This window comes from Scyliorhinus torazame, chromosome 17, assembly GCF_047496885.1.
Source record: "Scyliorhinus torazame isolate Kashiwa2021f chromosome 17, sScyTor2.1, whole genome shotgun sequence".
Taxonomy (NCBI): Eukaryota; Metazoa; Chordata; class Chondrichthyes; order Carcharhiniformes; family Scyliorhinidae; genus Scyliorhinus; species Scyliorhinus torazame.
Window position 1 is genome coordinate 60942097 of NC_092723.1, and position 26844 is coordinate 60968940.

Below are 26844 nucleotides of genomic sequence, written 5' to 3' on the forward strand. Positions count from 1 at the left end.
TGTTACTTTCATCCCTGATAAATCATGGAAAATTGTAATTTTATTTTAACTTTCACCATCCCCTCCCAAAAAATCCATCTCCAGCTGTAAATGTGTCCCAGAGGGTAGAAAGTCTTTCTTTACTCGAGTTCAAAACTACACTCACCAATTTTGAAATAAGCATAATCAATAAAAAAATCTAAACACTGTGAGGCAAAACTGGAGAACAATTTGAGCTGGCATTTTATATTGACCATACGAGAGTGCATGGTCATCAAACTCGAATCCTAACTTGCCAAAAGTGTACTTATGTACAAGTGATAATATTACGATTATTTTAATCATGCTATATATTTTTAGCTGGCTGATTTCCAGAAATACTCAGTTTTCTGCCAACAGATTTACCGGAATTCCTGCAGGTACAATATTTGCACTAAATAAGGGCAATTGCTGCCTGTGCAGATTTCTCAGGAAGGTGTTTTGATACTGAAATATAATGTAGTGCACACAGTGGACCCAGAGTTAAAATATGTATATTTTAATTCAAATTGGCAATATTTTAACATTTTTACAAAGAATAAAAAACAACCCACAAACTGCCCCCCCCCCCCCCACATCTTAACAACAACATTACCCCAAAGTGTAAGATAAACAACCCCCATCTCCTGTGGAACCCCTCACCTGCCCCTCTCAAAAATGTCACTGTCTCCAAGTATAGGAACTCCATTAGATCCCCCAGCCACGCCGAGGCAGAGGGAGAAGATGACCTTCACCCCAACAGGACCTGTTGCGAGCGATCAATGAGGCAAAGTCTAAGACATCTGTCCCCACTCCCGTCTGCAACTCCGCAGGTCTGACACCCCGAATAGGGCCTCCCAGGGTCCAGGCTCAAAATCTACATGTAGGACCTCTGACATGGTGCTAAAAAAACTACCATCAAAATTTCTCCAACCTCGGGCAGGGCCAGAACATATGAACGTGAAGTGCTGGGCCCCTCCCGCACCTATCCTCCACCCCCTCAAACAGCCGGCTCATCCTCACCTTCATTAAGTGCACACTTTGCACTACTTTTAATTGAATCAATTCCAGCTTCGTGCAGAGTTGAAGCATTAACCCTGCGCAGCACCTCGCACCATAATCCCTCTTCCAACACCATCCCCAGCTCCTCCTCCCACTTGGCTTTGCTCTGTTCCACAGACGCCTTATCCTCCCCCATGATCTTACCATAAATCGCCGAAACGGCCTCACCCTCCAGTCTCACCGCCAGCAAAGAAGAGGACGGTGCCACCGGAATGTGTGAGAAGACCTTTCTCCCAAAGTTCCACACCTGCACGTAGCTAAAGCCCACCTCTCGCTGGAGCCGAAACTTCACCCCCATTTCATCCAAGCAAGCGACACGTCCCTCCAAAAACAAATCCTTCATCTCCTTCACTCCTCCCATCCCCAGAACCTCCCACCCATCCTCCTTGGCTCAAACCCATGGTTCTGCCGATCGGTAACCCCTCGAGCCTGCCCTCAACTAAAAGTGCTGCTGGAATTGCCTTGAAATCTTCAGCTTGGCTACCACCACAGGGCTCCCTGAATACTTCCCTGCGGCAAACAGTAGCGGCGCCGTTGCCAGCGCCCAATCCCTTACAGGAATCCACCTCTATCCTCAAAGGGTCTTCATCTCTCTACTCTAGCCCTGTACCTTCTCTGCATTCACTACTGGCTCTCTCTCTTTCTCTAGCCGGTACCACACTGGCCAGCTCTATTTATACAGCTGAAAGATTAATGGTTGCCCTGCCCCTCCTCATTGGTGGCGGGGGGGGGGGGGGGGGGGGGGGGGGGGGCCTCCCCATTAGATTTCCAATTACTGCACACCATTAGTAACAAACTGTCACTGCTAATGCCACTGCTGAGATATAACACAATGTACCCAGCCAGAGTAGAGCTCTCATTTCCCCCTTCTTGATGGCCCTGCGGTACTAGGAAACCACAAACAGCTGCCATTGTACGAATCCATGATGCAGTGGCTGAGTGCACCAAAATACTTCATTCAATGCACTGAGAATAATAAAGGTACAAGGAAGCGATACCTCAGTGGATTAAACTTTCAACCTTGCAGCATGGAGATTGAAGGGATGAAGCACACTGCTTTCTGCTGGTTGAGATTCTAAGAATCTAACTAGAATTCTTACAGAATGTGGATCAACTAGACAAGACGGTTCATATTGCTCAATCTGGCCTCAGTTATACAAGGTGTTCACCGTATATTTATCCTATCCCACACACAAGAGTGCTCTTCTGCAGCAGTGATGTGCTAAAAGTCAATTTTAAAAATGATCAGGACCCAAGTATTTATCTGGGATAAACTGCCTTCAAATTTTTTGTGTCATGAAGCAACCAGTTAAGGTCAAGATCCATATGACTGTTGCTAATCACAGATCTTGTGCAGTTTTAATGGTACAATTGCTAGCAGTTACATTGGACCATGGCATGACATCATATTGCACTGGGACCCTGTTATAGGGCAGTGTGCTGTAGCAGGGAACTCAATATGTGAATTCATCTTGCACCACAAAAATGTCATTTAAATTTAACCTTTCAGAACATATTCAGTGCAGTGTTTTTATACTTTGCTGTCTACATCTCCTTCATTGAAGGTGGTAACGCCTACTGGGATGCATAAAACGAGAGATTTTATGCGATTGGCAGACACAGGCATATATATTCCTGGCAAGTTCACTGGACATCAAAGGTCAAAAATCTCAGCTGACCCTCTTGAGCCCGAAGATTAATTTTCCCTTTCCTGTCTTCTGGGATTCTACAAATTTAAACAGCCCCAATGTCCATTGAACAGAAATGAGCTACCTCCGCACTGGACAGAAGGACAGAACCACATTCACCCTGACATGTATTAACGGAGTCACCTGGGAAATTCAGAAGCATAGTTCCCACACAAAATATCTTCCAACCAATATTTCAAAATAAAGTCAGAGGACCTTTAAGCCTACAGCATGCAATCAAATAAATTGATTGTTCAATTGTTCTTCATTTAAAAAATGAATTGTAATTGGGACAAAAAGTAACCTCACAACAATTGCAGATTAAACACTAATGTTGTCTGGCTGGGCAAGACTGCTCTCATCTGGTTTCATTTTTGCCAACCCAATCATAGCCAGGGTATCACTTGCAATGGTTTCTCTTCCTGCCCCTGCACTGGTACCTCTAGTATCCTCCAGGAATCTATTCTTGGCCTGCTCCTTTCTCTCATCCACATGCTGCCCTCAGTTACATCTGAAAGTACAGAGTTAGTTTTCACATGTACACTGATGGCCCCCAGCTCTGCTACACCACCACTTTGAGAGACTTCTCGACTGCTGCTGAACTATCAGACTGCTTGTATGACATGCAGTACTGGAAGAGCAGAAATTTCCTCCAATTCAATATTGGAAAGATTGTAGCCATTGTATCTGGTCCCATTCTAAACTCTGTTCCCTAGCTACCGACTCCATCCCTCTCCCTGGCAACAGTTTGACATCAAGCCAGTTTGTTCGGATCTCGGTGTCACATTTGCCCGATCTGAACTTTCAACCTCGTAGACTTCCTATTTCCATTTACGCCACATCTCCTGACTTTACCCATGGCTCAGGTTATCTATTGCTGAAAAGCCTTTGTTAGCTCTAGACTGTATTGTTTCAACAGATTCCTGGCTGCTGTCCCACATTCTATCCTCCATAAACCTGAGATCATCCAAATCTCTGCTGTCCATGCTTTAATTTGCACCCCCATTGACCGATTTACCTGCATTTAATAACCTACATTGACTCCTGGTCAAGCAACGCTCAATTTTATAATTCACACCCTTGTGGCTTCAAACGTCTCGATCTCTAAAATTTGCCCATCCACACTTTCCTCCGAGACACCTACACTAATCCTGGCCTCTTTTTAATGGTTCCGCCATCATGCCATCAGTTGCCTGGGCCCTAACCTCTGGAATTTCCTCCATTCTTTAACTCATTTTCCTCCTTGAAGCCATTCTTGAAAAGCTTATTTTTAATTTTTCCATTTAAGGGGCAATTTAGCGTAGCCAATCCACCTACCCTGCACATGGGGGTGAGACCCATGCAGACATGGGGAGAACGTGCAAACTCCACACAGGCAGTGACCCAGGGTTGGGTCGGAATCGGGTCCTTGGTACCGTGGAGCAGCAGTGTTAACCAATATGTCACTGTGCCGTCTGAAAATATCACTCCTTTTGGTCATCTGACCCATTATCTACTTACATGGCTTGGAGACATTTTGTTTTACAATGCTCCTGTGAGGCACTACATAAATGTAACTTATTGTTGTTCTTTATTTCCCAATTTTTACCTGTGATGTTTCTGGATGGTAATGTACAGAAAAAGTGTACATGCATCAAATCTTTCCAGTACAAATATTCATCAAATCAGAAAATTCAAATCAACTGGTTAATTTTTATATACACAGCAACATACCTGCACAGCAGTACTCAGTGAATTTGGTGATAGTTTTTTTTATCATATTCGTGATGTACAGGCTAGGGACTGATAGGCTTCAAGTATAATCAATGGATGTTTTCAAATGTGACACAAATAAAACATGGTACATGAAGTATTTGTTAAGTCTAATATATGTAATATAGACAGGGGTGGTTTTCCTTGAAGCAGAGGGACTGGGAGGGAGAAAGAAAGAACATGACTGAGATACATAAAATTATGACGGGCAATAAAGTAAAGTAGACAGGAAGAAACTTTTGCCCTTGGTGAAGGGATCAATGACCAGGGGCATAGATTTAAGGTAAGGGGCAGGGGGTTTAGTGGAGATGTGAGGAAACACTTTTTCACCCAGGGTAGTGGGAGTCTGGAACTCACTGCCTGAAAGGGCGGTGGGGGCAGAGACCCGCTTAACATTTAAGTATTTAGATGTGCACGTGATGCCAAGGCATGCAAGGGCAGCACAGTGGCTCGCACTGTTGCCTCACAGCACCAGGGACCCGGGTTCAACTCTGGCCTTGGGCGACTGTGTGGAGTTTGCACTTTCTCCCAGTGGGTTTCCTCCTGGTGCTCCGGTTTCCCCTCTCAGTCCAAAGATGTGCAGGTTAGATAGAGTTACGGGTGGGGCAGTGAGCCTAGCTCGGGTGCTCTTTCAGAGGATCGGTGCAGACTTGATGGGCCAAATGGCCCCCTTGTGCACTGTCGTAACTCTATGGTTTGAAGGCTGTGGGCCATGTGCTGGAAAATGGGATTGGAATACTTGGGTGGTTGATTTCGACTGGCACAAATGCAATGGGCTTCTTTGTGCTGTAGACCTCCAAGACTCTAATGCACGGGGAAAACATGTTGATAGAATGAGTGGAGCTGACTGTAACAGTACCGAGAACTCTCCCTCTCAAAAGTGGTCTCAGCTCCCATTTCAAATGCAAATCATTTTCCTCCAGATTTTCACAGCATATCTTAGAACATATGACTGTAGGCAGTGGCTAACCTTCAACATGAGTCCATTCATACAAAAGTCAACATGTTCATCCACTTTCACCGAATTATTCAATTTATAGATGGCTTTGAACTGCTGTAGAGTCTGATACAAGTCCAAAGAGAAGGAGTTCATCCACAACATGCTGATTGGATCCAGTGTAAATTGCAAGGCATTGAGTTTTACATAAAGATTAGGACAAGGCACTGTAAATGGGGAAAAAAAGTAAAGTAAATATTCAAACATTGCTTCAAACTGGCACAGATAAAAATGCAGAATAATGTTTTAGTCAAATTGATTACAATTGTGTAAATCTACTGAAATTAAATGGTCACGCCTTGATAAAATGCGCATGGCACTTATTCCTTTGAATGGGTTGGATGTAAAAAGTGGGCCAGTAGAGTAGTGTACTAGTACAGCAGCACCGCAAATGTAGTTAGACGGAGGTGTCCAACACTTTATGGATCACTTTGGTATGCACCCTTGAAAACTATCCATAAAGTTTAAAATCAATGCCTCCCCTTAATTTCCATGCTTCACAAATTGCTGATCCTAACCGATCAATATTCCAATTTCGGATCTTAATCTGAGAGATGGCAGTGCTAAGTCAGACCGTTCCAAACTATTTGGCTCACAAAACTCTGCAATAAATTCCAGGTCGGTATTATGAGCACAAAGAAGACTAAATGCTGAGGTTGAGTGTCAAATTGAAGGGTGGGGTTGTAGCATATTGTTCTCAAGGGACAGGCTTGGCAGCATATGAATAGTATCCCTTTGATTATCTACCCAGCAGAAAACAATTCTCAACAGTCGATAACATTTTTTAAACCAGTTTTTTTTTTTTTATAAATGGAAAAATTCCATCCTCTTATGAAATATGCATTTACACAAGGCTGATGCAATTTACTGCAGAGAAGTTATGATCTGGAATACACTGCGCAAAGGGATAGTGTAAGGAGATTCATTAAATCATTTTCAAAGAGGCGGCCTCATGTAAAGGTACCAGCCTAGGGGCACTTGCAACGGCACCTCTGCCGTTCTCGCCGGCCCGCTACTCCTCTAGTCCGGTGCTGGTGGCGGCATTAAAGATCTGGGGTCAGTGGAGAAGGCACAGGGGGGTGGAGGGAGCCTCAGTCTTGACCTCGATACGCAACAATCACAGATTTGTCCCGGGCAAGATAGATGGAGGGTTTCAAAGCTGGCATAGGGCAGGCATTAAAAGGATGGGGGACCTGTTCATAGATGGGACCTTCCCTAGTATGAAAACGCAGGAGGAGAAATTCAGTTTGCCCCCTGGAAACGCTTTCAGATACCTTCAGGTACGAGCCTTTCTGAAAAAGCAGGTGGTATCTGATGCACGATCAATGACCACTAAAATGAGGTTGTAGTACAACTGAAGGCTTTAATAAGCTCGATGTTTCCCCCAGCAGCTCAGGTACAGAATGAGGGCTGCTGGGGCGGCACGGGTTCTTATACCACGCCTATCAGGGCGGAGCGATTATGCACTCTCTCCAATGGCAAGCATATAGGTTCTACCAATGGTACTTCAGCCTCTCAGGTACCGTAATACCTATAACACCACACTCACCCCCTGTTTAAAAAAAAGCCCGGTGGGGGTGGTGGTCAGCAACTACAAAACATAACAACATGGTATAATTAATTAGTTATGGAGGTACCGTAATACCCCCGTACAGTGTTTAGTAACTATTTACAAGTCTGGTAGCTATGTACATTCGGTGTTTTATATTTACAGATTACAGTTAAAATGAAGCAATCAGTCGATCGGGGGCCCTGGTCGTCTTCTGTGATCGTCGGAGCCTCGGTGGTGACTCCGGTGGAGACTCGGGCGTCTGTGACTCCGGGAGCGTGGCTTCAATCTCCATGGCAGCTTCGTCACCCCTAGGCGGCACTGGTGGGGAAAACGGCTGACCTGGGAAGGGAGCGCCTGCGAGGGGCGTCGGTGGGTGGGGGGGGGGGGGCTAGGCAGGGGCGGCGGAAGGACCGATTCTCCTGTAAAGTGCTGCGGTGGAGGGGAGGGTGGGACTGGTGGCTGGAATGTACGTGGAGTTCCGGCGGGCGCCAGGTCCCGTCGGGAGACCGTCTCTTGTCGGCCGTCGGGGTATGCCACGTAGGCGTACTGGGGGTTAGCATGGAGCAGATGGACCCTCTCGACCAACGGGTCCGACTTGTGCGCCCGCACGTGTTTTCGGAGCAGGATGGGTCTGGGTGCTGCCAGCCAGCCAGGTCGGGAGCGAGGTGTCAGAGGAGGACTTCCTGGGGAAGACAAGGAGATGTTTGTGAGGTGTCTGATTGGTGGTTGTACAAAGTAGTGACCGGATGGAGTGGAGGGCATCCGGGAGGACTTCTTGCCAGCGGGAGACTGGGAGATTCCTGGACCGTAGGGCCAGTAGGACGGTCTTCCAGACCGTTCAGTTCTCCCTCTCTACCTGTCCGTTACCCCGGGGGTTGTAACTGGTCGTCCTGCTCGAGGTGATGCCCTTGCTGAGCAGGAATTGACGCAGTTCGTAGCTTATAAAGGAGGACTCCCTATCGCTGTGTATGTAAGCGGGGAACACGAACAGTGCAAAGATGCTATGGAGGGCCTTGATGACGGTGGTTGCGGTCATGTCGGGGCAGGGGATGGCGAATGGGAACCGGGAGTACTCGTCAATCACGTTCAGGAAGTACGTGTTGCGGTCGGTGGAGGGGAGGGGGCCTTTGAAGTCCATGCTGAGGCGTTCAAAGGGACGGGAAGCCTTTATCAGGTGCCGCTCTCTGGCCGGTAGAAGTGCGGTTTGCAGTCCGTGCAAATTTGGCAGTCACTGGTGGCTGTCCCGACCTCCTCGATGGAGGAGGGCAGGTTGCGGGTCTTGACAAAATGGAAAAAGCGAGTGACCCCCGGGTGGCAGAGGTCCTCGTGGAGGGCTCGGAGGCGATCCACTTGTGCGGTGGCACGTGCCGTGGGACAGGGCGTCAGGAGGCTCATTTAGCTTCCCGGGACGATACAAGAACTTGTAGTTGTAGGTGGAGAGTTCGATCCTCCACCTCAAGATTATGTCGTTTTTTTTCTTGCCCCGCTGTGCATTATCGAACATGAAAGCCACCGACCGTTGGTCCGTGAGGAGAGTGAATCTCCTGCCGGCCGGGTAATGCCTCCAATGTCGCACAGCTTCTACTATGGCCTGGGCCTCCTTTTCGACTGAGGAGTGGCGGATTTCGGAAGCATGGAGGGTATGGGAGGAGGAGGCCACGGGTCTGCCCGCTTGGTGGAGGGTGGCCGCCAGAGCTACGTCAGACGCGCCGCTCTCGACCTGGAAGGGGAGGGACTGGTCGATGGCATGCATCGGGCCGTTGCAATATCCGCTTTGATACAGCTAAAGGACTGGTGGGCCTCTATCGACAGGGGAAAAACTGTGGTTTGGATCAGGGGACAGGCCTGGTCTGCGTAGTTGGGGACCCACTGGGCATAGTAGCTAAAAAACCAGAGGCAGCGCTTCAGGGCCTTAGGGCAGTGAGGGAGGGGGAAACTCCATAAGGGGGCGCATGCGTTCAGGGTCGGGGCCGATAACTCCATTTCGCATTACGTAGCCGAGAATGGCTAGACGGTCGGTGCTAAAAACGCATTTATCCTTATTGTACGTTAGGTTAAGGATTTTTGCGGTCTGGAGGAATTTTCAGAGGTTGGTGTTGTGGTCCTGCTGGTCGTGGCCGCAGATGGTGACATTATCGAGATACGAGAATGTTGCCCGTAAACTGCACCGGTCAACCATTCGGTCCATCTCGCGTTGGAAGACCGAGACCCCGTTAGTGACACCAAAGGGAACCCTTAAGAAGTGATAGAGCCGCCCGTCTGCCTCAAAGGCAGTGTATTTGCGGTCACTAGTGCGGATGGGGAGCTGGTGATAGGCGGACTTGAGATCCACCGTGGAGAAGACCTTATAATGCGCGATCCTGTTTACCAGGTCGGATATGCGGGGGAGGGGGTACGCGTCCAGCTGCGTAAACCTGTTGATGGTCTGACTGTAATCGATGACCATCCTATGCATCTCCCCAGTCTTTACCACCACTCCGTGAGCTCACCAGGGGCTGTTACTGGCTTCAATGACCCCTTCCCTCTGTAGCCTTTGGACCTCTGATCTAATAAAGATCCAGTCCTGGGCACTGTATCGTCTGCTCCTGGTGGCGACGGGTTTGAAATCCAGGGTGAGGTTCGCAAACAGGGAAGGCGGGTCGACCTTAAGGGTCGCTAGGCCGCAGACAGTAAGTGGGGGTACAGGGCCGCCGAATTGAAAGGTCAGACTTTGAAGGTTACACTGGAGGTCTGAACCCAGGAGTAGGTGGGGAAGGACGTAGAGACGGAAATTTTTGAACTCCCTTCTCTGGACTGTGAGGTTTGCTAAACAAAACCCCTTTATCTCCACTGAGTGGGAACCGGAGGCCAGTGAGATTTTTTGATTAACAGGGTGGATGAGGAGGGAACAGCGCCTTACCGTGTCGGGGTGTATGAAGCTCTCCGTGCTCCCAGAGTCAATTAGGCAGGACGTCGCATGGCCGTTGATGAAAACAGTCGTCGTAGCGATTGAGAGTGTTCGAGGTCAAGATCGATCCAGAGTCACCGAGGCCAATCGCAGTAGTCGAGAATTCTGTTCAGGCAGTGTGTGGTCGGCCGAGCTGGGGTTGCGGGGGCCCATCCAAGATGGCATCTCCCATTGGTCGCACATGACCGGGGGTGCACAAAATGGCGGTGCTCGTCCCTCAAGTGTGGCATCCGTGGAACAAGATGGCAGCGCCCAGGGTCCGCACATGGCCCTGGGATATGGGGGTGGCGGCGACCGCTGGCCACACAGGGCCCGTGGAGAAGTTTGTGGTGGCGCTGGAGACCGCGGCCACCATTCTGGCTTGACATATCCCCACGAAATGGCCCTTTATGCCACATCCCCTGCAGGTGGATGCGCGGGCTGGGCAGCGCTGGCCGGGGTGCTTGGCCTGCCCGTAAAAGTAGCAGCGGGGCCCCGCGGGGTTGTCAGGCCGCCTTGCAGCGCAGGCCTGCGGGGGAATGGGGGAAGTCTCTGAGTCGGCCGCTGCGGGGTTCCAAGCTGCCCAGGGGGCTGCCGCGCGGTCGGGAACGTAGGCGCGGGAGTTCCTGGAGGCCACGTCCAGGGAGCCAGCAAGGGCCCGTGCCTCCCTAAGACCCAGGGTGTCTTTCTCTAACAGGCGCTGGCGGATTTGAGATGGAAGCATACCTGCCACGAATGCATCCCGGACTAAGAGTTCCGTGTGCTCGCTCGCCGAAACATGCGGGCAGTCGCAGCTTCTGCCCAGCACCAGGAGTGCGCGGTAGAATTCCTCCAACGATTCCCCAGGGGTTTGCTGTCTTGTTGCAAGCAGGTGCTGGGCGTAGACCTGGTTTACCGGGCGAATATAATGTCCTTTCAGCAGCTTGATTGCTGCATCGAAGTCTTGCGCTTCCTCGATGAGGGTGTAAATCTCCGGGCTCCCCCTTGAGTGCAGGGCGTGCAGTTTCTGCTCTGCCGTGGGTGCGTTTTCTGCCGTCTCGAGATACCCTTTAAAACACGCCAGCCAGAGCTTAAAGATCGCCGCTGAGTTCGCTGCGTGGGGGCTAAGTTGCACTCACTCAGAGCTTGATTCAAAGCTCCATCCTTTCTTCTTAAAATCTAGCTTATTAAATTGATGCACGATCAATGACCACTAAAACGAGGTTGTAGTACAACTGAAGGCTTTAATAAGCTAGATGTTTCCCCCAGCAGCTCAGGTACAGAATGAGGGCTGCTGGGACGGCACGGGTTCTTATACCCTGCCTATCAGGCGGAGCTATTATGCACTCTAGAAAATGGCAAGCATATAGGTTCTACCAAAGGTACTTCAGCCTCTCAGGTACCGTAATACCTATAATACCACAGTATCATTTCCGCTGCTAAACTCACGCAGGATACAGGATAGGGTGGTCTCCGGCACCTGGGTAGGGGAGGGGAAGGTTTCAGACATTTATCGGGAACTTTAGGAGGCGGACGAAGCCCCAGTGGAGGAGCTTAAGGGCAAATGGGAGGAGGAGCTAGGTGGGGAGTTGGATGCGGGCCTGAGGGCGGACACCCTGAACAGGGTCTATTCCTCCTCATCATGTGCCAGGCTTAGCTTAATCCAGTTTAAGGTGGTCCACCGGGCACACATGACGGCAACCAGGATAAGCAAGCTCGTTGGGGTTGAGGATTAAATGTGCGAGGTGTGCGGGAAGCCCTGCAGATCATATCCATATGTTCTGGGCATGCCCGGCTCTTAAGGGATTCTGGCAGGTATTTGTTAAGGCAATGTCCAAGATCTTCGGCACATGGGTGGTGCAGAGTCCAGAGATAGCGATCTTTGGTGTGTTAGACGATCCGGGAATTCAGGAAGCAAAAGAGGCCGACGTGTTGGCCTTTGCCTCCCTGATAGCCCGGAGATGAAGCCCCCCCGAGTGTAGAGACCTGGGTTAGTGACATGGCTGGTTTCTCAGTCTCGAGAAAATAAAGTTTGCCTTGAGAGGATCCATGGCGGGTTCTCTCGGAGGTGGCAGCCGTTCCTTGACTTTCTAGGAGAGCAGTAAAGGTCAGCAGCAGCAGCATCCCGGAGGGGGGCGTGGGGAATCATTACGTTGTATTGTTCATTTCTTTGCACATACGGCTAGCATTTTTTTTTCTCTCTGTTCTGTTAATTGTTGGGTACAGTTGTGCAAAAATTATGTTTTTTGACAAATTTGAATAACATTTAAAAAAAAAAATCTTTTTCAAAAGGGAATTGGATTTATGCTTGTAAAGGACAAATGTGCAGGGCTCTGGGGAAAGGGCAGAGAAGTAGGACTAATTGGATAGATCAGAGAGTCAGCTTAGATTTAATGGATCAAATATCCTCCTGCACTATTTCATGATTCTACAAAATGCCGAGGAAATAAAACTATTGCAAGACTGAGTATTCTACAGCCTTCAAGCGAAGCAAGAAATGTGCAAAACGTACCACTCTAGTGCAGTGCAATTGTGTTTCAGGGCATGTTGCACAAAAGCGAATTACATCAAACAATTAACTGACAAGCCTGCCACATTCACCATTTATTTTGGAAAATTACTCATCTATCAAAACCTTACCAGGAAATTCTTTACTGTCAGGAAAATAGTATTCAGTGAATTCAATGTGAATTGCCGACATGCCAGCTGGAAGACGGAATGATGTCCTGTTGCAGGAAAGTAAGGTTGTGGGCTTCTTACTATGCTGGCCTGCCTCTGAGACCTTAAATAAAATTAAGTATTAATATTGTATTCACCAAAATCTCAGTGACCAAATAAATTTATTTTAATACTATTTTATTCCAGAAACCTGGCCAAGATGACTATCAGATGCGTCAATAGTCAATGACACATAACGTATTACAATCTACAATATGAAGAGATGGCATTTTGCCAGTTTTTGCGCTCTAGAACGTGAATTCTTTCAGAGGCAGGAATTCAAAGTTAATTGATGCAGAGCAGCATGGAATGATAGGTTTGTGTTGAAAACAAAATTTATCATCACAACCCAAGTTATCTGCAGGTAAACCACCAACCCAACCACCATCAAATAAAGAAAGTACAAAAAAAGGTGGCGGGGTGAAGGAGGCGGCGGAGAGGGGAGGGGGCGGAGAGGGGAGGAGGAGGAAGGGAGAGAACCACTAAAAGATTATTGACATGTTTTACACACCATCACTTATAAGCTTTCAGTTACACTTGGGAGTTCAAAGATTACGTAACTGACTATATTGAGGGACACATCCAAGACTGAGATAGCTATTCCCTCTCACCACCCAAAACGGTAGACAGATTCTGCTCCTTTTACCACAATATTTTACCACAATATCAGGAGCCAGATATCAATATTCATGTGGTAGTCAAGGGTAGAAAAAGGTCAATTAAACCTCGAAGAAAAACAAATTTAACCAGAAACTTAGATTAATGCACATTCAAAAATTCAAGGACAAATCAAAGCTAAAAATCAAAACCGCAAAGAGAAAACAGGGTGAACTGAGAAGGCATGAACATTTAGCACCATGGTTCTAGACTTCAAATTGTGCTTAATCATCACTTAGTTACCGAGGACATTGCATCATATTTCCCATTACTTACCATTCTGACGGTCAGGTCCCAAGTGTAGCGGTGGGCAGCATAACAGAGTATTTGAACGCCAAGTAAACAATGGAGGTTCAATTTATTACCCATTAGGATCACATGGCCGGGTGCGTGGTGTGCATGCGTGCCTTGTTAAATATATTATATTAAATATAACATATATAATCTTCCAGGGAGGGAGATAATGAAAGTGAAAACTGAGCATTAGCTATTAGGAGAGATTGAATAAACTGGGATTGTTCTTCCTAGAGAGACAGAGGCTGAGGGGCGACCTGATAGAAGTTCATAAAATTATTAGGGGTATAGATAGGGTGAACAGTTGGAGGCTTTTTCCCAGGGCGGAAATGACAATTACAAGGGGGCACAAGTTCAAGGTGAGGGAGTGGGGGGGGGGGGGGGGGGGGGGGGGGGAGAGGAAGGTTCAGTTGAGAAGTGTGGGAAAGTTTCTATATTTTTTTATTTTTACACAGAGGGCGTTGGTGGCCTGGAATGCATTGCCAAGTGAGGTGGTTGAGGCAGATACATTTGTGGAAGCTGAAATTAAGAAAGAAATCACTTTTTTGACTACAATAAAAATTGATTTCCAATAAAATCACTCACTGTACATCAAATAACTAGTTTTAAATTCTGGTTTGTACTCTGGCATTGGCTTGACAAATGGAAAGGTTTCACGCTTCAGCCATTTTTTCTCCAGTACGTGACATTCATTTGCTGCTGAATTAATTACACTTTTGACCTAATATGCTGGCCAGTGGTCTAAGAAAATACTCTATGCCAATCTTATGAGAATAGAAATCCAAGGCAGCAATGCTGTTACCTGGAGGTGATTTTCACTTTGACTGTATTAATTTGGAAGCTGTAGCTAATGATATTATGGTCAGAAACATTCTGTGCTGAAATTTGAAGGGAGAGTAAATTAAATATTATACGGATAAATCATTCACTATTTGCTCAGTCAAATGCCAGCAGAGTTAAGGTTTCATATTTATCCAAAGAGATCAGGCATGGTAATATCCAAATTTACAGTGGCAAAGTGTGCAGCTTCTGTCTAATGCTGGAGGACAGCCCCAGCACCCAAGATATGTAATTTGGACTAACTATTGAAACTATTTAGCTCCAACGCTAGGGGAGGAAAAAAGGTTCCTTTGAAGCATTCCTAGCCTAGCAAGAGCTCTAGCATGAAGAATAAAGAACAATCCAGCACAGGAACAGGCCCTTCAGCCCTCCAAGCCTGTACCGGTCATGATACCAACCTTTGCCAAAACCCTCAGCACTTCCTTGTATCACTCTATACCAGTGTTTTTTCCCGGGGGCCCAGTTTTACCAACCGGTCAAACTTCGCGACCCACGCCGGCCGACCTTTGTGGCCCACGGTGGCCGACCTGCGCGACCCACCATTTTCTCTTACCTTGTTTGTTGCTGACAAAAATGGAGGAAATTATTTTTGAGTCCCTTTGTCCCCCCGAACTTGGAAAAAAAAAGGCTGCGACCATATTAAAAAAATGGTCCGCTCTGCACATGCGCAATGATGATCGGGCACGCATGCACAGCTCAGCAAAAGTTTTAAAATCTGTTCCTGGCAGTTTTGAAGGCTGCTCGCAGCCGGCATTATTAAAAGCTGGCTGTTGCGCGTGGATTTGCGCGATCGGTAGCGCCGCGACGGGCAGCTCCGCGATCCCCCTGACACCTGCCCGCGATCCACCCGCGGGTCGCGCCCGAGTTTGACAATGCCTGCTCTACACCCTTCCACAACCTCCCCTGGCAACGCATTCCAGACACTCACCACCCTCTGCGTAAAAAACTTGCCGTGCACATCTCCTCTAAACTATGCCCCCTGGTGACTGACCCCTCCACCCTGGGAAAGAGTGCCTGCCCATCCACTCTATCCATGCCCCTCATAATTTTGTAGATCTCTATCAGGTCACCCCTCAGCCTCCGTCTTTCTAATGAAAACAGTCCGAGTCTATTCAGGCAACGTCCTGGTAAACTTCCTCTGCACCGTCTCCAAAGCCTCCACATCCTTCTGGTAGTGGCGACCAGAATTGTGCGCAGCATTCCAAGTGCGGCCGCACCATTATTATTATCAAGTTTCTATACAACTGTAGCATGACTTGCCAGTTTTTATACTCTATGCCCCATCCAATGAAGGCAAGCATTTCATATGCTTTCTTGACTACCTTGTCCACTTGTGTTGCCACCTTCAAAGATCTGTGGACCTGCACGTCCAGGTCTCTCTGATTTTCTATATTCCTACGAGTTTTGCCATTTACGGTATATTTCTCCTCTATGTTAAACCTACCAAAATGCATTACCTCACATTTGTCCGGATTAAACTCCATTTGCCATTTCTCTGCCTAAGTCTCCAACCTATCTATGTCATTCTGTATCTTCTGACAATCCTCAACACTATCTGCCACTCCACCAACCTTGGTGTCATCTGTGAACCTACTAATCAGACCGGCTCCATTTTCCTCCAAATCGTTTCTGTACACTGCAAACAACAGAGGCCCAAGCACAGACCCCAATAGTCACAACCTTCCATTCCAAAAAACCTCAAAAATGATACTAAATCCGTTAAACAAAATCCAATGACTCAAAAGCTTTGACAAAGAGTCATTGGACTCGAAACGTTAGCTCTTTTCTCTCCCTACAGATGCTGCCAGACCTGCTGAGATTTTCCAGCATTTTCTCTTTCCTCTAGATATAAAGGCTTGTTGCAAAGGCTGGATATTTTTGATTTTTTTTCTGTATTTGTTCATGGCTGCTTGTGTTTTATGAGTTCAGCAGAAGCTAAACAGGTCAACCTCCTGCTCCAATTCCAGCTTGGCAAGTGTGGTGGGATAGAACTGCATTTCACAATCACGATAGCTCCAGATTGGCACCCAGCTTCAAAGAAAATGTGATCTCTGCAGCTCCAGTGGAAGCTGTATCCAGAGGGTTAGGTCTGCACGAGTCTCTGAGAAGGCCTCTACCAGCTAGAGTTTGCCATTACCTTGAGTAACCAAATAAAATAGAGCTTAGAGGAAGTAACAGTTTCCACCAAGAGTTTAATGAATTTTTTTTTCTTAATGTGCTGGCCTTGGAAAGGGTCCACAGGAGGTTCACAAGAATGAACCCTGGAATGAAGAGCCCATCATATGAGGAGTGGTTGAGGACTCTGGGTCTGTACTCGTTGGAGTTTAGAAGGATGGGGGGGGGGGGGGGGGGGGGGGGGGAGAAGTGAGAGAGAGAGAGAGAGAGAGAGAGAGAGAGTGAGTGATCTTATTGAAATTTACAGGATACTGCAAGGCCTGGACAGAATGGATGTGGAGAGGATGTTTCCACTAGTAGGAAAAACTAGAACCTCAGGGCACAGCCTCAGATTGACAGGATGCTCCTTAAAACTGAGAGGAGGAGGAATTTCCTCAGCCAGAGGGTGTAGGATCTTTGCTGCAGAAGGCTGTGGAGGCCAAGTCACTGAGTGCCTTTCAGACAGAGATAGATAGGTTCCTGATTAATAAGGGCATCAAGGGTTATGGGCATAAGGATGAGAAACACATCAGCCATGACTGAATGGCAGAGCAGATTTGATGGGCCAAATGGTCTAATTATGCTCCTGTCTTATGGTTCTTATGGAAACATGAATATAGAAAGTCCCAAGCTCATTCAACCAATGAAAGTGACAGCCAGCAGCATTACACACAGAAAACTAACATTAGACACCCCCTCCTTACTTGATAAACATCCAAATCATCAATGCGAACGACCACGCAGCTAGAGCGCAGCCTGCTCCATGGTGGTTGTCGAGAATCAGAAGTAGTAGCTGATGCCGACTGATCACTTGCACGTCTTTTGCCAGCAGTTACTTTTCGAGTTGGTGACCCTGTTGCAAAGGGAAGAGTGGGAACTTCAATAACCAGTATTTTTCCAGTGTTGAACCAAGCACAACATAATTACGATGGAACATCTCCTGTGAACAAGATGGTCTCCAACAGTTTTATGCCAAGGTACAGAACTTTCAAAGCTGTCCTGTGTACAAGTTTCACTTGAATGGCAGGCACCCTTCTGCTAGCCAACCAAGATTTTAACACAAAGCATTTGATACTTCCTGCAAGCTAACCATGACTTTGGAGATCAGTTATTTAAAATCAGTTGCTGAATAAGTAATTTGACAACTCCAGCTCCACGCCCCTCACCTGATATCATTGATCATATCAGGCTTTGGTGAGACCATACCTGGATTAGTGCGTGCAGTTTTGGTTTCCTTACTCAAGGAAGGACATAATTCATCACCAGTTCCGAATCTCATGATTTAGGAGGAGTAGGCAATTTAGTTCCTTTTACCCCTACATCTAAGTCATTAATATACGTATTGTAAACAGATGGGTCCTGAGGACCGAATCCTGTGGCAGCCCACAAATTCCATCTTGCCAACCAGAAAAAGACCCATTTATCCCAACTCTCTTCCTTCTGCTGGTTAGCCAGTCTTCTATCCAAGCTAATAAATTATCCCTAATCCATGTGATCTTACCTTGTGTATAAACCTTTTGTGTGGCACCTTATCAAAATGCCTCTTGGAAGTCCAGATATACTACAATCAACAGGATGCCCATTATTCATTTGGCTTCTTACATCTTCAAAGAACTCTAGCAAATTAGTCAAACATGATTTACCCTTCATAAAACCTTTCTGACTCTGATGGATTTCACTTTGACTTTCTAAATGTCCTTGATAATGGATTCTACCAATTTCTCAACGGCAGTTGCTAAACTAACTGGTCAACAGTTTCTCATTGGTAATTTGCCATTCGGCTGATCAAAAATCTGCCAACTTCTCATCACTCCCCTTGTGGCGCGGCTTAAAGAAACATCTCGTGTTCTCACAATTAGTGGGATCACTGCTGGTTAATGGGCCTTAGGACAAGTCAATTTATGTTTGGCTTATTAAGTTGAGACAAGCTATGAGCTATGACTAATTCCTTGTTAAGACCACAAAACTTGGGAACCAAAGCCAGAAGCTGTTGCAACATTCCAGTTGTAAAATCTCGTTTGGATGTCAATTTGATTTCAGAGCAATTACGATGCTCAGAAAAACAGAATAATGTTGTTTATTTGACATTTCTCTACAAACACATTTTTGTTCAGTTAGAGAAAAGGTTCTTTCCTTGCGAAGAACACCAAAACTATAAAATGTGACAGTATTACGACCTTGGTCCAGATCAATAACATTGTTTTTACACTAAATGCCATCTTGATAGACACATATATTCAAAATCCGGAATGAACATAAGTTAAACAAATTAAAAGGCATATTGTGGTTGATTATACTATAAATTACACACTAGATGGCAATTACAACTTAAGACAAATCTTACAAATTAGTCAACATCAATCTCAGTCACAAAGTCCTTCAAAACTCTGCCTTCCTCACGAAGAATTTCAGTTAATCTTCTTCTTGGATTTAGCCCAAAACCCAACTGACTGCAGTACGCAACTGACCAGAGTTCCAGGGCATGGTCTTCAGCAAAAATGTCACATCTGCAGATCCTTCTCAAGGATAAGGCTGAATGGTGTAGATCCACCAATGTTATCTTGAATTAACAAAAACAGCTGCAGCAACTGTATAATTGCCTGTCCTCAGCTTCTGGACTAGCCTCCAGCCTGCTCTAGCTTCTCAGCCTACCTCGGCAGCACAGTGGAACAATAGTTAATATTGCTGCCTCACGGCACCAGAGACCCGGGTTCAATTCTGGCCTTGGGTGACTGTGTGGAGTTTACATGTTCCCCTCGTGGCTGCGTGGGTTTCCTTCAGGTATTCCAGTTTTTTCCCCACAGCCCAAAAAACGTGCGGGTTAGGTGGATTAGCCATGCTAAATTGCGCCTTAGTGTCCAAAGGTGTGTAGGTTATGGGGTTACAGGGATTCGGGGATGGGGGGGGGGGGGGGGGGGGGGGGGGGGGGGAAAGAGAGAAGGCGAAGAGTAGGCCGAGGTAGGATGTACTTTCAGAGTGTCAATTTAGACTCTGTGAGCCATAGATCCTCCTTCTGCATTGTGGGGATTCTATAGATCTTTTATTCTCTGGATCTCTCCTGCACCACTGGGATCATCGGGGTTCTGATGGCATTGTGCCCTTTTATATGGTTTCAACCAATTTCAGCCTCCTGGAAGTTTATTTCCAACCTCAGTTTCAGTCTTAGTTTCCTTAGAACTTCGAAGGGTCAGTCTCCTTTTTCAATTCAGGACTGTCAGAAAATACAAGCTTTGAAACAACAGAATCTATCACAACAGAACACCGGAAATTTCAGCTCAATTGTCATTTAGGGTCGTTCAAATGTTGAAGATACAGTTTCTCAAGAATTAAGTATTGTCTGACATTAATGCAGCATTGATGAGCTATCAAACTGGGGTTCCACCTGCCTATTCTATGGAAAGGAAGGAAACATCTTTTGGCACTTTTTGAACTAAGTTCTCCCAGAAATCAGGCCAATACTTAACATTCAAACTCGTGATTTGCGCAATTTGCAGTGTATGGGACAATGTCATGCATTCACCGGCTGCCGCATTCTCCAATGGAACAGTGATTCATTGTGAAACGCACTGAGAGTTCCTGAGAACATGAAAGGCACGACAGTGTACTCCAGATAACTTGGAAGCTTTGGTGCAGACAAAGGTTGAATTATGCAGTCATTTGAAATAAGCAATCCAAGCAACAGGAAAATAAGAATTTAATGCTAAAAACAAAGGAAGTAGAGAATATGACTTGCGTGCCTTTGAATTAAATGTAAACTGTGAATTAATGCAATTTCCACCCATACACCCCACCACTTGGCTTATTTATCAAAAGGCAAAATATCTAGCCCATCCTTTTGACCTCAGTCCACAGCTTTGTAGACCAGCTGACTGAATAAAACTGCGGAAACAATCTTTCATTACTTTTGAGAACTGTGGCTGGGTTCTCTCTCTATGACATCAGGATCTAGCAGCACCACACAAGATTCTTGCCACATTTCAAAATTCAGATTTATGAAATTCATAAGATCTGTTGGCACTTGCAGCTCAACAAGTTTTAATCAACCCAGAAACCAGAAGAGCAAGAACACCAGTTCTCCAACAAATTGTATCCGTCCAACCTCCTTCCAGTGGCTTTGCCTGTAATTCTTTGAAGTTAAAATACAAAATCAGTCATAATTTCTTAGAAGGGCCATGAGAACATGTAATGACACATGGCAGCTTTATGTTGTTGCTACTCAGTGGAAATCCTCCAGATTTTTCTGCATTAAAGGTAAATCTAGCATCTCAAACTCAATTCATATGTATAGAATGCTGGAAAAACCAGCAGGTCTGGTAACATCTGTGGAGAGAGAAACAGAGTCCCAGTGATTTCTTCAGAGCTGCAGAAAAGTTGAAATGTTATTCATTTTATACTGTTGAAGGGGGAGGGGGTCGAGCAAAATAGAAGGTCAGGGATTGGTGGGAGCTCAGGAGAGGTTTGACAAAAATGTAATGGACATAAGACAAAGGTATGCGATTCAATTATTAAGTAATGGGTTAAGAAACATTCCAATTAGTTGTCTCATTTATGTTAAGCATCCAATAATTGACACTGATATGTAAAGGGGCTTCAGGTGGCCCTTGTGTGAGGTGATGTGATGTTAGAGTTTTGTGCAAAGTCTGTTGAAGGAAATTAAAGGTGTTTTGTGGAAAAGCAGCAGAACCTTTGACTCTTTATACTACAGCAGCTAAACGTCTAACATCAATGACCCCGGTGCGCCAGGCTCCACGCCAGATGCGAGTCAATCGATTCACTCTGCCGGCACGATCTGAATCTCACCCAAGCCTTACCTGAACCCGCCACCCAGGACTCGCCAGCCAGGCTTGGGAGAGCTCGTCAGGGCATCGTTTAATACTGGTCCATACAAAGGTCAGGGCTTCCAGACAAAACATCATCCCGATCTGTGAGGAGCCTTTCCTACTGGTGAACTTCAGCTCCCCACCAGCAAATCCCTCTAAGTCAGGGTCACGACCCGCAGGTGGGTCGCGGGCGAGTGTCAGAAGAGTTGCAGAGGCAGGATCGAATTGCTGTTCATTACGCCCATCAGCCGTTAATGTAGAGTTTCCCAACAGCAACATTCAGAAGCCTGCAGGGAAAATCCTACCGAAAATGTCAATTCTCAGTCCTCTCCTTAAACAATTACAATGAGGACAGCTTTGACAGTTAGCAATTCTAGCTTATTGCGCCAGATTAATGTTTATTAATTTTGCCATTTTAATTATTTTAAAGAAGTAATTTCAGTGCACTGTAATTGGTTTCGGGGACATAGGAGCTGATAGACGTACATTTATCAGGAAGATCATGCTAGAGTGGATGCAACTCAGGGGAAGTGACCATGTACCATCCACTGTAGGTGAGAACAGAACGGGACTTTATAGCTTAAAATCCTTCCCTAATTTGTGCTCATCATTTCTGTCCGGAAATGTGATAAAGCCAGCCGCTGATGAGTGAAGGATGTTTAAGGTGGTATTTGATTAACCTACCAAATTGTAAAAGCACGGAGGCAACTTCTGTATTGAAGGGCAGGATTGGCAAGATCATAAATATCGTAGTTAATCGATTTATTTATCTATTGATTAAGGGAGTGAATCACCAACTCATTAAATGATCGAGGTGAAATCGCACATTGGCTCGGAGGCAAATTTATATGGTCCTATCCGAAATTCTGTTCTAATTGCTGAATACAATTGACCATTGGAACTGTTTAGAAAGATCTGCAAATGGGATTCAGACTGTTTTGGGATTCAGACTGTTTTGTGATTCTGCTCGTTTTAAATCCCTCCACACCGCGGATGACAAACAGTCATTTCTTTCTCTCTTCATTTTAATTAAATGCTTGCCCACTTGTGCCGATTTCAAATGTCTGTGAAGGCGGGTGTATTCAATTGCACAACTCAGCCAGCTAATATAGCTCTCAGCGGTTTCAACACTTGGGAGTATGGAAGACACCATGTGGCTGAGAAAGGGGAGACAGGCTGACTGAATAAGGATATGCCTTTACTTTCTCTTACTCTTCATTTTAGCTTTGAGCAACGTTCCCAAGTTCAGTGATAAAAAAGAAATGGCTAAACTTCTCAGATCAATGGCCTTCCATCACAGCTATCAAGTGATGCCTGATCTGCTGACTATTTCCAGTATTGTCTGTTTTAAATTCAGGTACATTGCATTCTGGGGGTCCGTTAGCTCATTTATCCTGTCCTCATTCAATGTTGACATAAGTTCAACGCATCAGGGGCTACTAGAGAGTGATTAAGAACAGGAAACCTAGATGATTTTCTTTCTCTCCCTTGTCTGGGGAAAGGAAGCTTTTGTGTCCCAATCATGGCCTAGGCTCAGGGAAAACTATGGAAGTGAACGGGACATGGATTTCGAAGGTCGGCCAGCGTGGGTCCCGAAGGTTGCCCTGTTGCCAAAAGTGGGTCCCGGGAAAAAAAGTTTGAAAAACACTGCTCTAAGTATGGCCTCAACAGGGAGAAACTCCCCGAAGCCAAAGAAAATGGCCAAGTGCCGTTGGATAGCGGAATGCTTCACACTGTTACAGCCGCCAAGAGACATCCCGAAATGGACCGTTCAGCGCATTCAAGTCCGCTGAAGCGCACCTGAAACTGAAGGTGCTAATTGTGGCATAAAGGCAATATAGCAGAATGTGTTAATAGGAGAACAATAGTCAGCACTCTGAAAATATAACATAAGAACAAGTCACAGATGGCTCTGTAGTAGGAGGAAGTTGGGGGAAAAAGGTAAGATTAAAAAAAGATTGAAATAAATAAGAGAATTCATGGCCTATAGTTGTTGAACTCAATGGTAAGTCCAAAAGGCTGTTGAGATACTGTTCCTCCAGTTTGTGTTGGGTCTCCCTGGGATACTGCAGAAGTTAAAGACAGAATTTTTTTCTGAAATCACAAAGATCAAGAGTCCAGGATACTGCAATTGCAGTATCAAGAAGATTTACTAGAGTGCTTGTGGCTTGTGATCTGCTATCCAGTTAAAATTCTATTTAATGCAGTTTCAATGCACTGCATACCTTTCCCTGCAACCCAACTTGGTGTATATTTTGTCTTTCGGGCACAAGGTTAGTAGTTCATGTTGAATCTTTGATTTATTATTGTCACATGTATTAGTGTTCAGTGAAAAGTATTGTTTCTTGCATGCTATACAGACAATGCATACCGTACACAGGGAAGGAAGGAGAGACTACAGAATATAATATTACAGTCATAACTAGGGTGTAGAGAAAGATCAACTTAATACAAGGTAGTCCCATTCAAAAGTCTGATGGCAGCAGGGAAGAAGCTGTTCTTGAGTCGGTTGGTATGTGGCCTCAAACTTTTGTATATTTTTCCTGACGGAAGAAGGTGGAAGAGAGCATGTCCTGGGTGCGTGGGGTCCTTAATTTTGCTGGTTGCCTTTCCGAGGCAGCGGGAATTATAGACAGAGTCAATGGATGGGAGGCTGGTTTGCGTGCTGGACTGGGCTACATTCACGACCTTTTGTAGTTTCATGCGGTCTTGGGCAGAGCAGGAACCATACCAAGCTGTGATACAATCAGAAAGAATGCTTTCAATGGTGCATCTGTAAAAGTTGGTGAGAGTCGTAGCTGACATGCCAAATTTCCTTAGTCTTCTGAGAAAGTAGAGTCGTTGGTGGGCTTTCTGAACTATAGTTTCAGCATGGGGGGTGGGGGTGGGGGGGGGGGGGGGGGGGGGAAGAGAGACCAGGACAGGTTGTTGGTAATCTGGACACCTAAAATCTTGAAGCTCTCGACCCTTTCTACTTGGTTCCCATTGACGTAGACAGGGGCATATTCTCCACTACGCTTCCTGAAGTTGATGACAATCTCCTTCATTTTGTTGACATTGAGGGAGAGATGATTGTCGTCGCACCAGTTCACCAGATTCTCCATCTCATTCCTGTACTCGATCTCGTCACTGTTTGAAATCGGACCCACTACGGTGGTGTTATCAGCAAATTTGAAATTAGAGTTGCAGGAGACTTTAGTTACACAGTCATAGGTGCATAAGGACTATAGTAGTGAGCTGAGGACACAGACTTGTGGGGCACCAGTGTTGAGGATGATCGTGGAGGAGGTGCTGTTGCCTATCCTTACTGATTGTGGCCTGTGGGTCAGGATCCAGTCGCAGAGGGAGGAGCCGAGGCCCAGGCCACAGAGTTTGGAGATGAGTTTTGTAGGAATCAGTGTTGAAGGCTGAGCGGTCGTCAATAAATGGGAGTCTGACATAGGTGTCTTTGTTACCTAGGTGTTCCAGTGTTGAGTGCAGGGGCAGGAAGATGGCGTCTGCTGTGGACCTGTTGCAGCGGTAAGCGAACTGTAGTGTATCAAGGCAATCTGGGAGGCTGGAGTTGATTTGTGCCATGACTAACCTTTCAAAGCACTTCATAATGATGGATGTCAGAGCCACTGGACGATAGTCATTAAGGCATGCTGCTTGGCTTTTATTTGGTACATGGATGTTGGTCGTCTTCCTGAAGCAAATAGGGACCTCAGATTCTTGTAAAGAGAGGTTGAAGATGTCTGCAAATACCCCCGCCAGCTGATCCATGCAAGACCCTAGTGCTCGTCCAGGTACCCCATCCGGGCCAGTGGCCTTCCGTGGCTTGACCTTTGAGAAGGCTGCTCTGACATCTGCAATGGTGACCTCAGATACAAGTTCACCCGAGGCTTCAAAGGTGGAGGGCGTGCTCTCGCTGACCTCTTGCTCAAAGTGGGCACAGAATGCGTTGAGCTCGTCAGGGAGGGGTGCATTGGAGCCGGCGATTTTACATGCCTTCATCTTGTAGCCCGTTACGTCTTGCAGACCTTGCCATAGTCGGCGGGGGTCCGTGTGGCTGGCCTGGTCCGGTACTGTCTTTTGGCATCTTTGATGGATTTCCTTAGATCATTTCTGGCTTTCTTGTATAGGTCAGGGTCGTCTGACTTGAACGCCTCAGACCTAGACTGCAGCAAGCAGTGGATCTCCCTATTCATCCAGGGTTTCTGGTTGGGAAACATGCGGATTTGCTTCTTAGGCACACAGTCTTCTACACACTGAATCTGACTCCATTGTTGATGGCTTCCATCAAATGAGACTTTAATTATAGTCCTTCTGCCAGTTCTTCAGATGTTGAATGTCCCAAAGATCGACTTTCTACAGGCGGGAAATGCACAGTCTTCTGGGTAAGATTGCTTCTTCAATTAATACCAGGAAAAAGGAGACATGATCATCTTGTTTGTGGGATCTTGCTGGCAGAGGATGGTTGGTGTGCTAACTTATTTCAAAAACAAACCTCACAAAATACTAAGTGTTTCTAATGTACTGGTTGGTGCCTTTTGACTCAAAAGGCGAGTGAAATATCAATTGAGCCATGGCTGACACAGGAAATGGATCTTGGGTATGAATTTTAGATGTCTTGATCCACCATTAATGCAGTTCTTTTCACTGAAACAATCAAAAATTAACCTCCAAAAGATCAGAAGCGCAAACAGATTCTAAAGACAATGAAACAATTGAGAGGGCAGTACGGTGGCCCAGTGGTTAGCACTGCTGCCTTACAGCACCGAGGACCCGGCTTTGATCCAGCCCCGGTTCACTGTCCGTGTGGAATTTGCATATTCTCCCCGTATCTGCGTGGGTCTCACCTCCACAACCCCAAGAGATGTGCAGGGTGGGTGAATTGGCCACACTACATTGTCCCTTAATTGGAAAATAAAATAATTGGGGACCAAGAAAGACAATGAAACAATTATAGTACATGTTCACAGGTAGTGACAATCCTACTGACTGGTTAAGGGCCAGTTTAGTTTTGCAACGCAGACATTATAAAATAAAGGGAGCAATCCTAAAGGAGGTGGAGGAACAGAGGGGCCTCATGTATGTGTACATAAGTCACTAAAGGTTGTAGGCAGGTTGAGAGAGCAGTTAATAAATCATATTGTATCCTAGGTTTTATTAATAGGGGCATTGAGTACAAGAGTAAGGTGGTCATGCTGAACTTGTACAAGACACTAATTCGGCTTTGTCTGGAGTACTGTGCCCAGTTCTGGGGGCTATACTTGAGGAAAGGCATTGGAGAAAGTATAGAGGAGATTCAGAAGAATGATTCCAGAGATAAACTGTAGCTATGAGGAGCTATGAGGATAGATTGTAGGTAGTTTTCCTTGGAGAAAAGGCTGATGGAGACTGAACATAGGCATTTAGGATGCTGACGT

The 26844-nt window shown here is 46.1% G+C and overlaps 1 protein-coding gene across 1 annotated transcript in view; it reads right to left on the reverse strand.

Moving 5' to 3' along the window:
• bltp3a (bridge-like lipid transfer protein family member 3A) overlaps window positions 1-26844 on the reverse strand; it is a 238498-nt gene that overhangs the window by 62678 nt on the left and 148976 nt on the right. Inside the window, exons 11-13 of the mRNA XM_072480504.1 lie at window positions 17321-17469; window positions 12594-12735; window positions 5470-5663 (exon numbers count right to left, since the gene is read on the reverse strand). Coding sequence (XP_072336605.1) covers window positions 5470-5663; window positions 12594-12735; window positions 17321-17469 — 485 coding nt within the window. The remainder of the gene's footprint in view (window positions 1-5469; window positions 5664-12593; window positions 12736-17320; window positions 17470-26844) is intronic.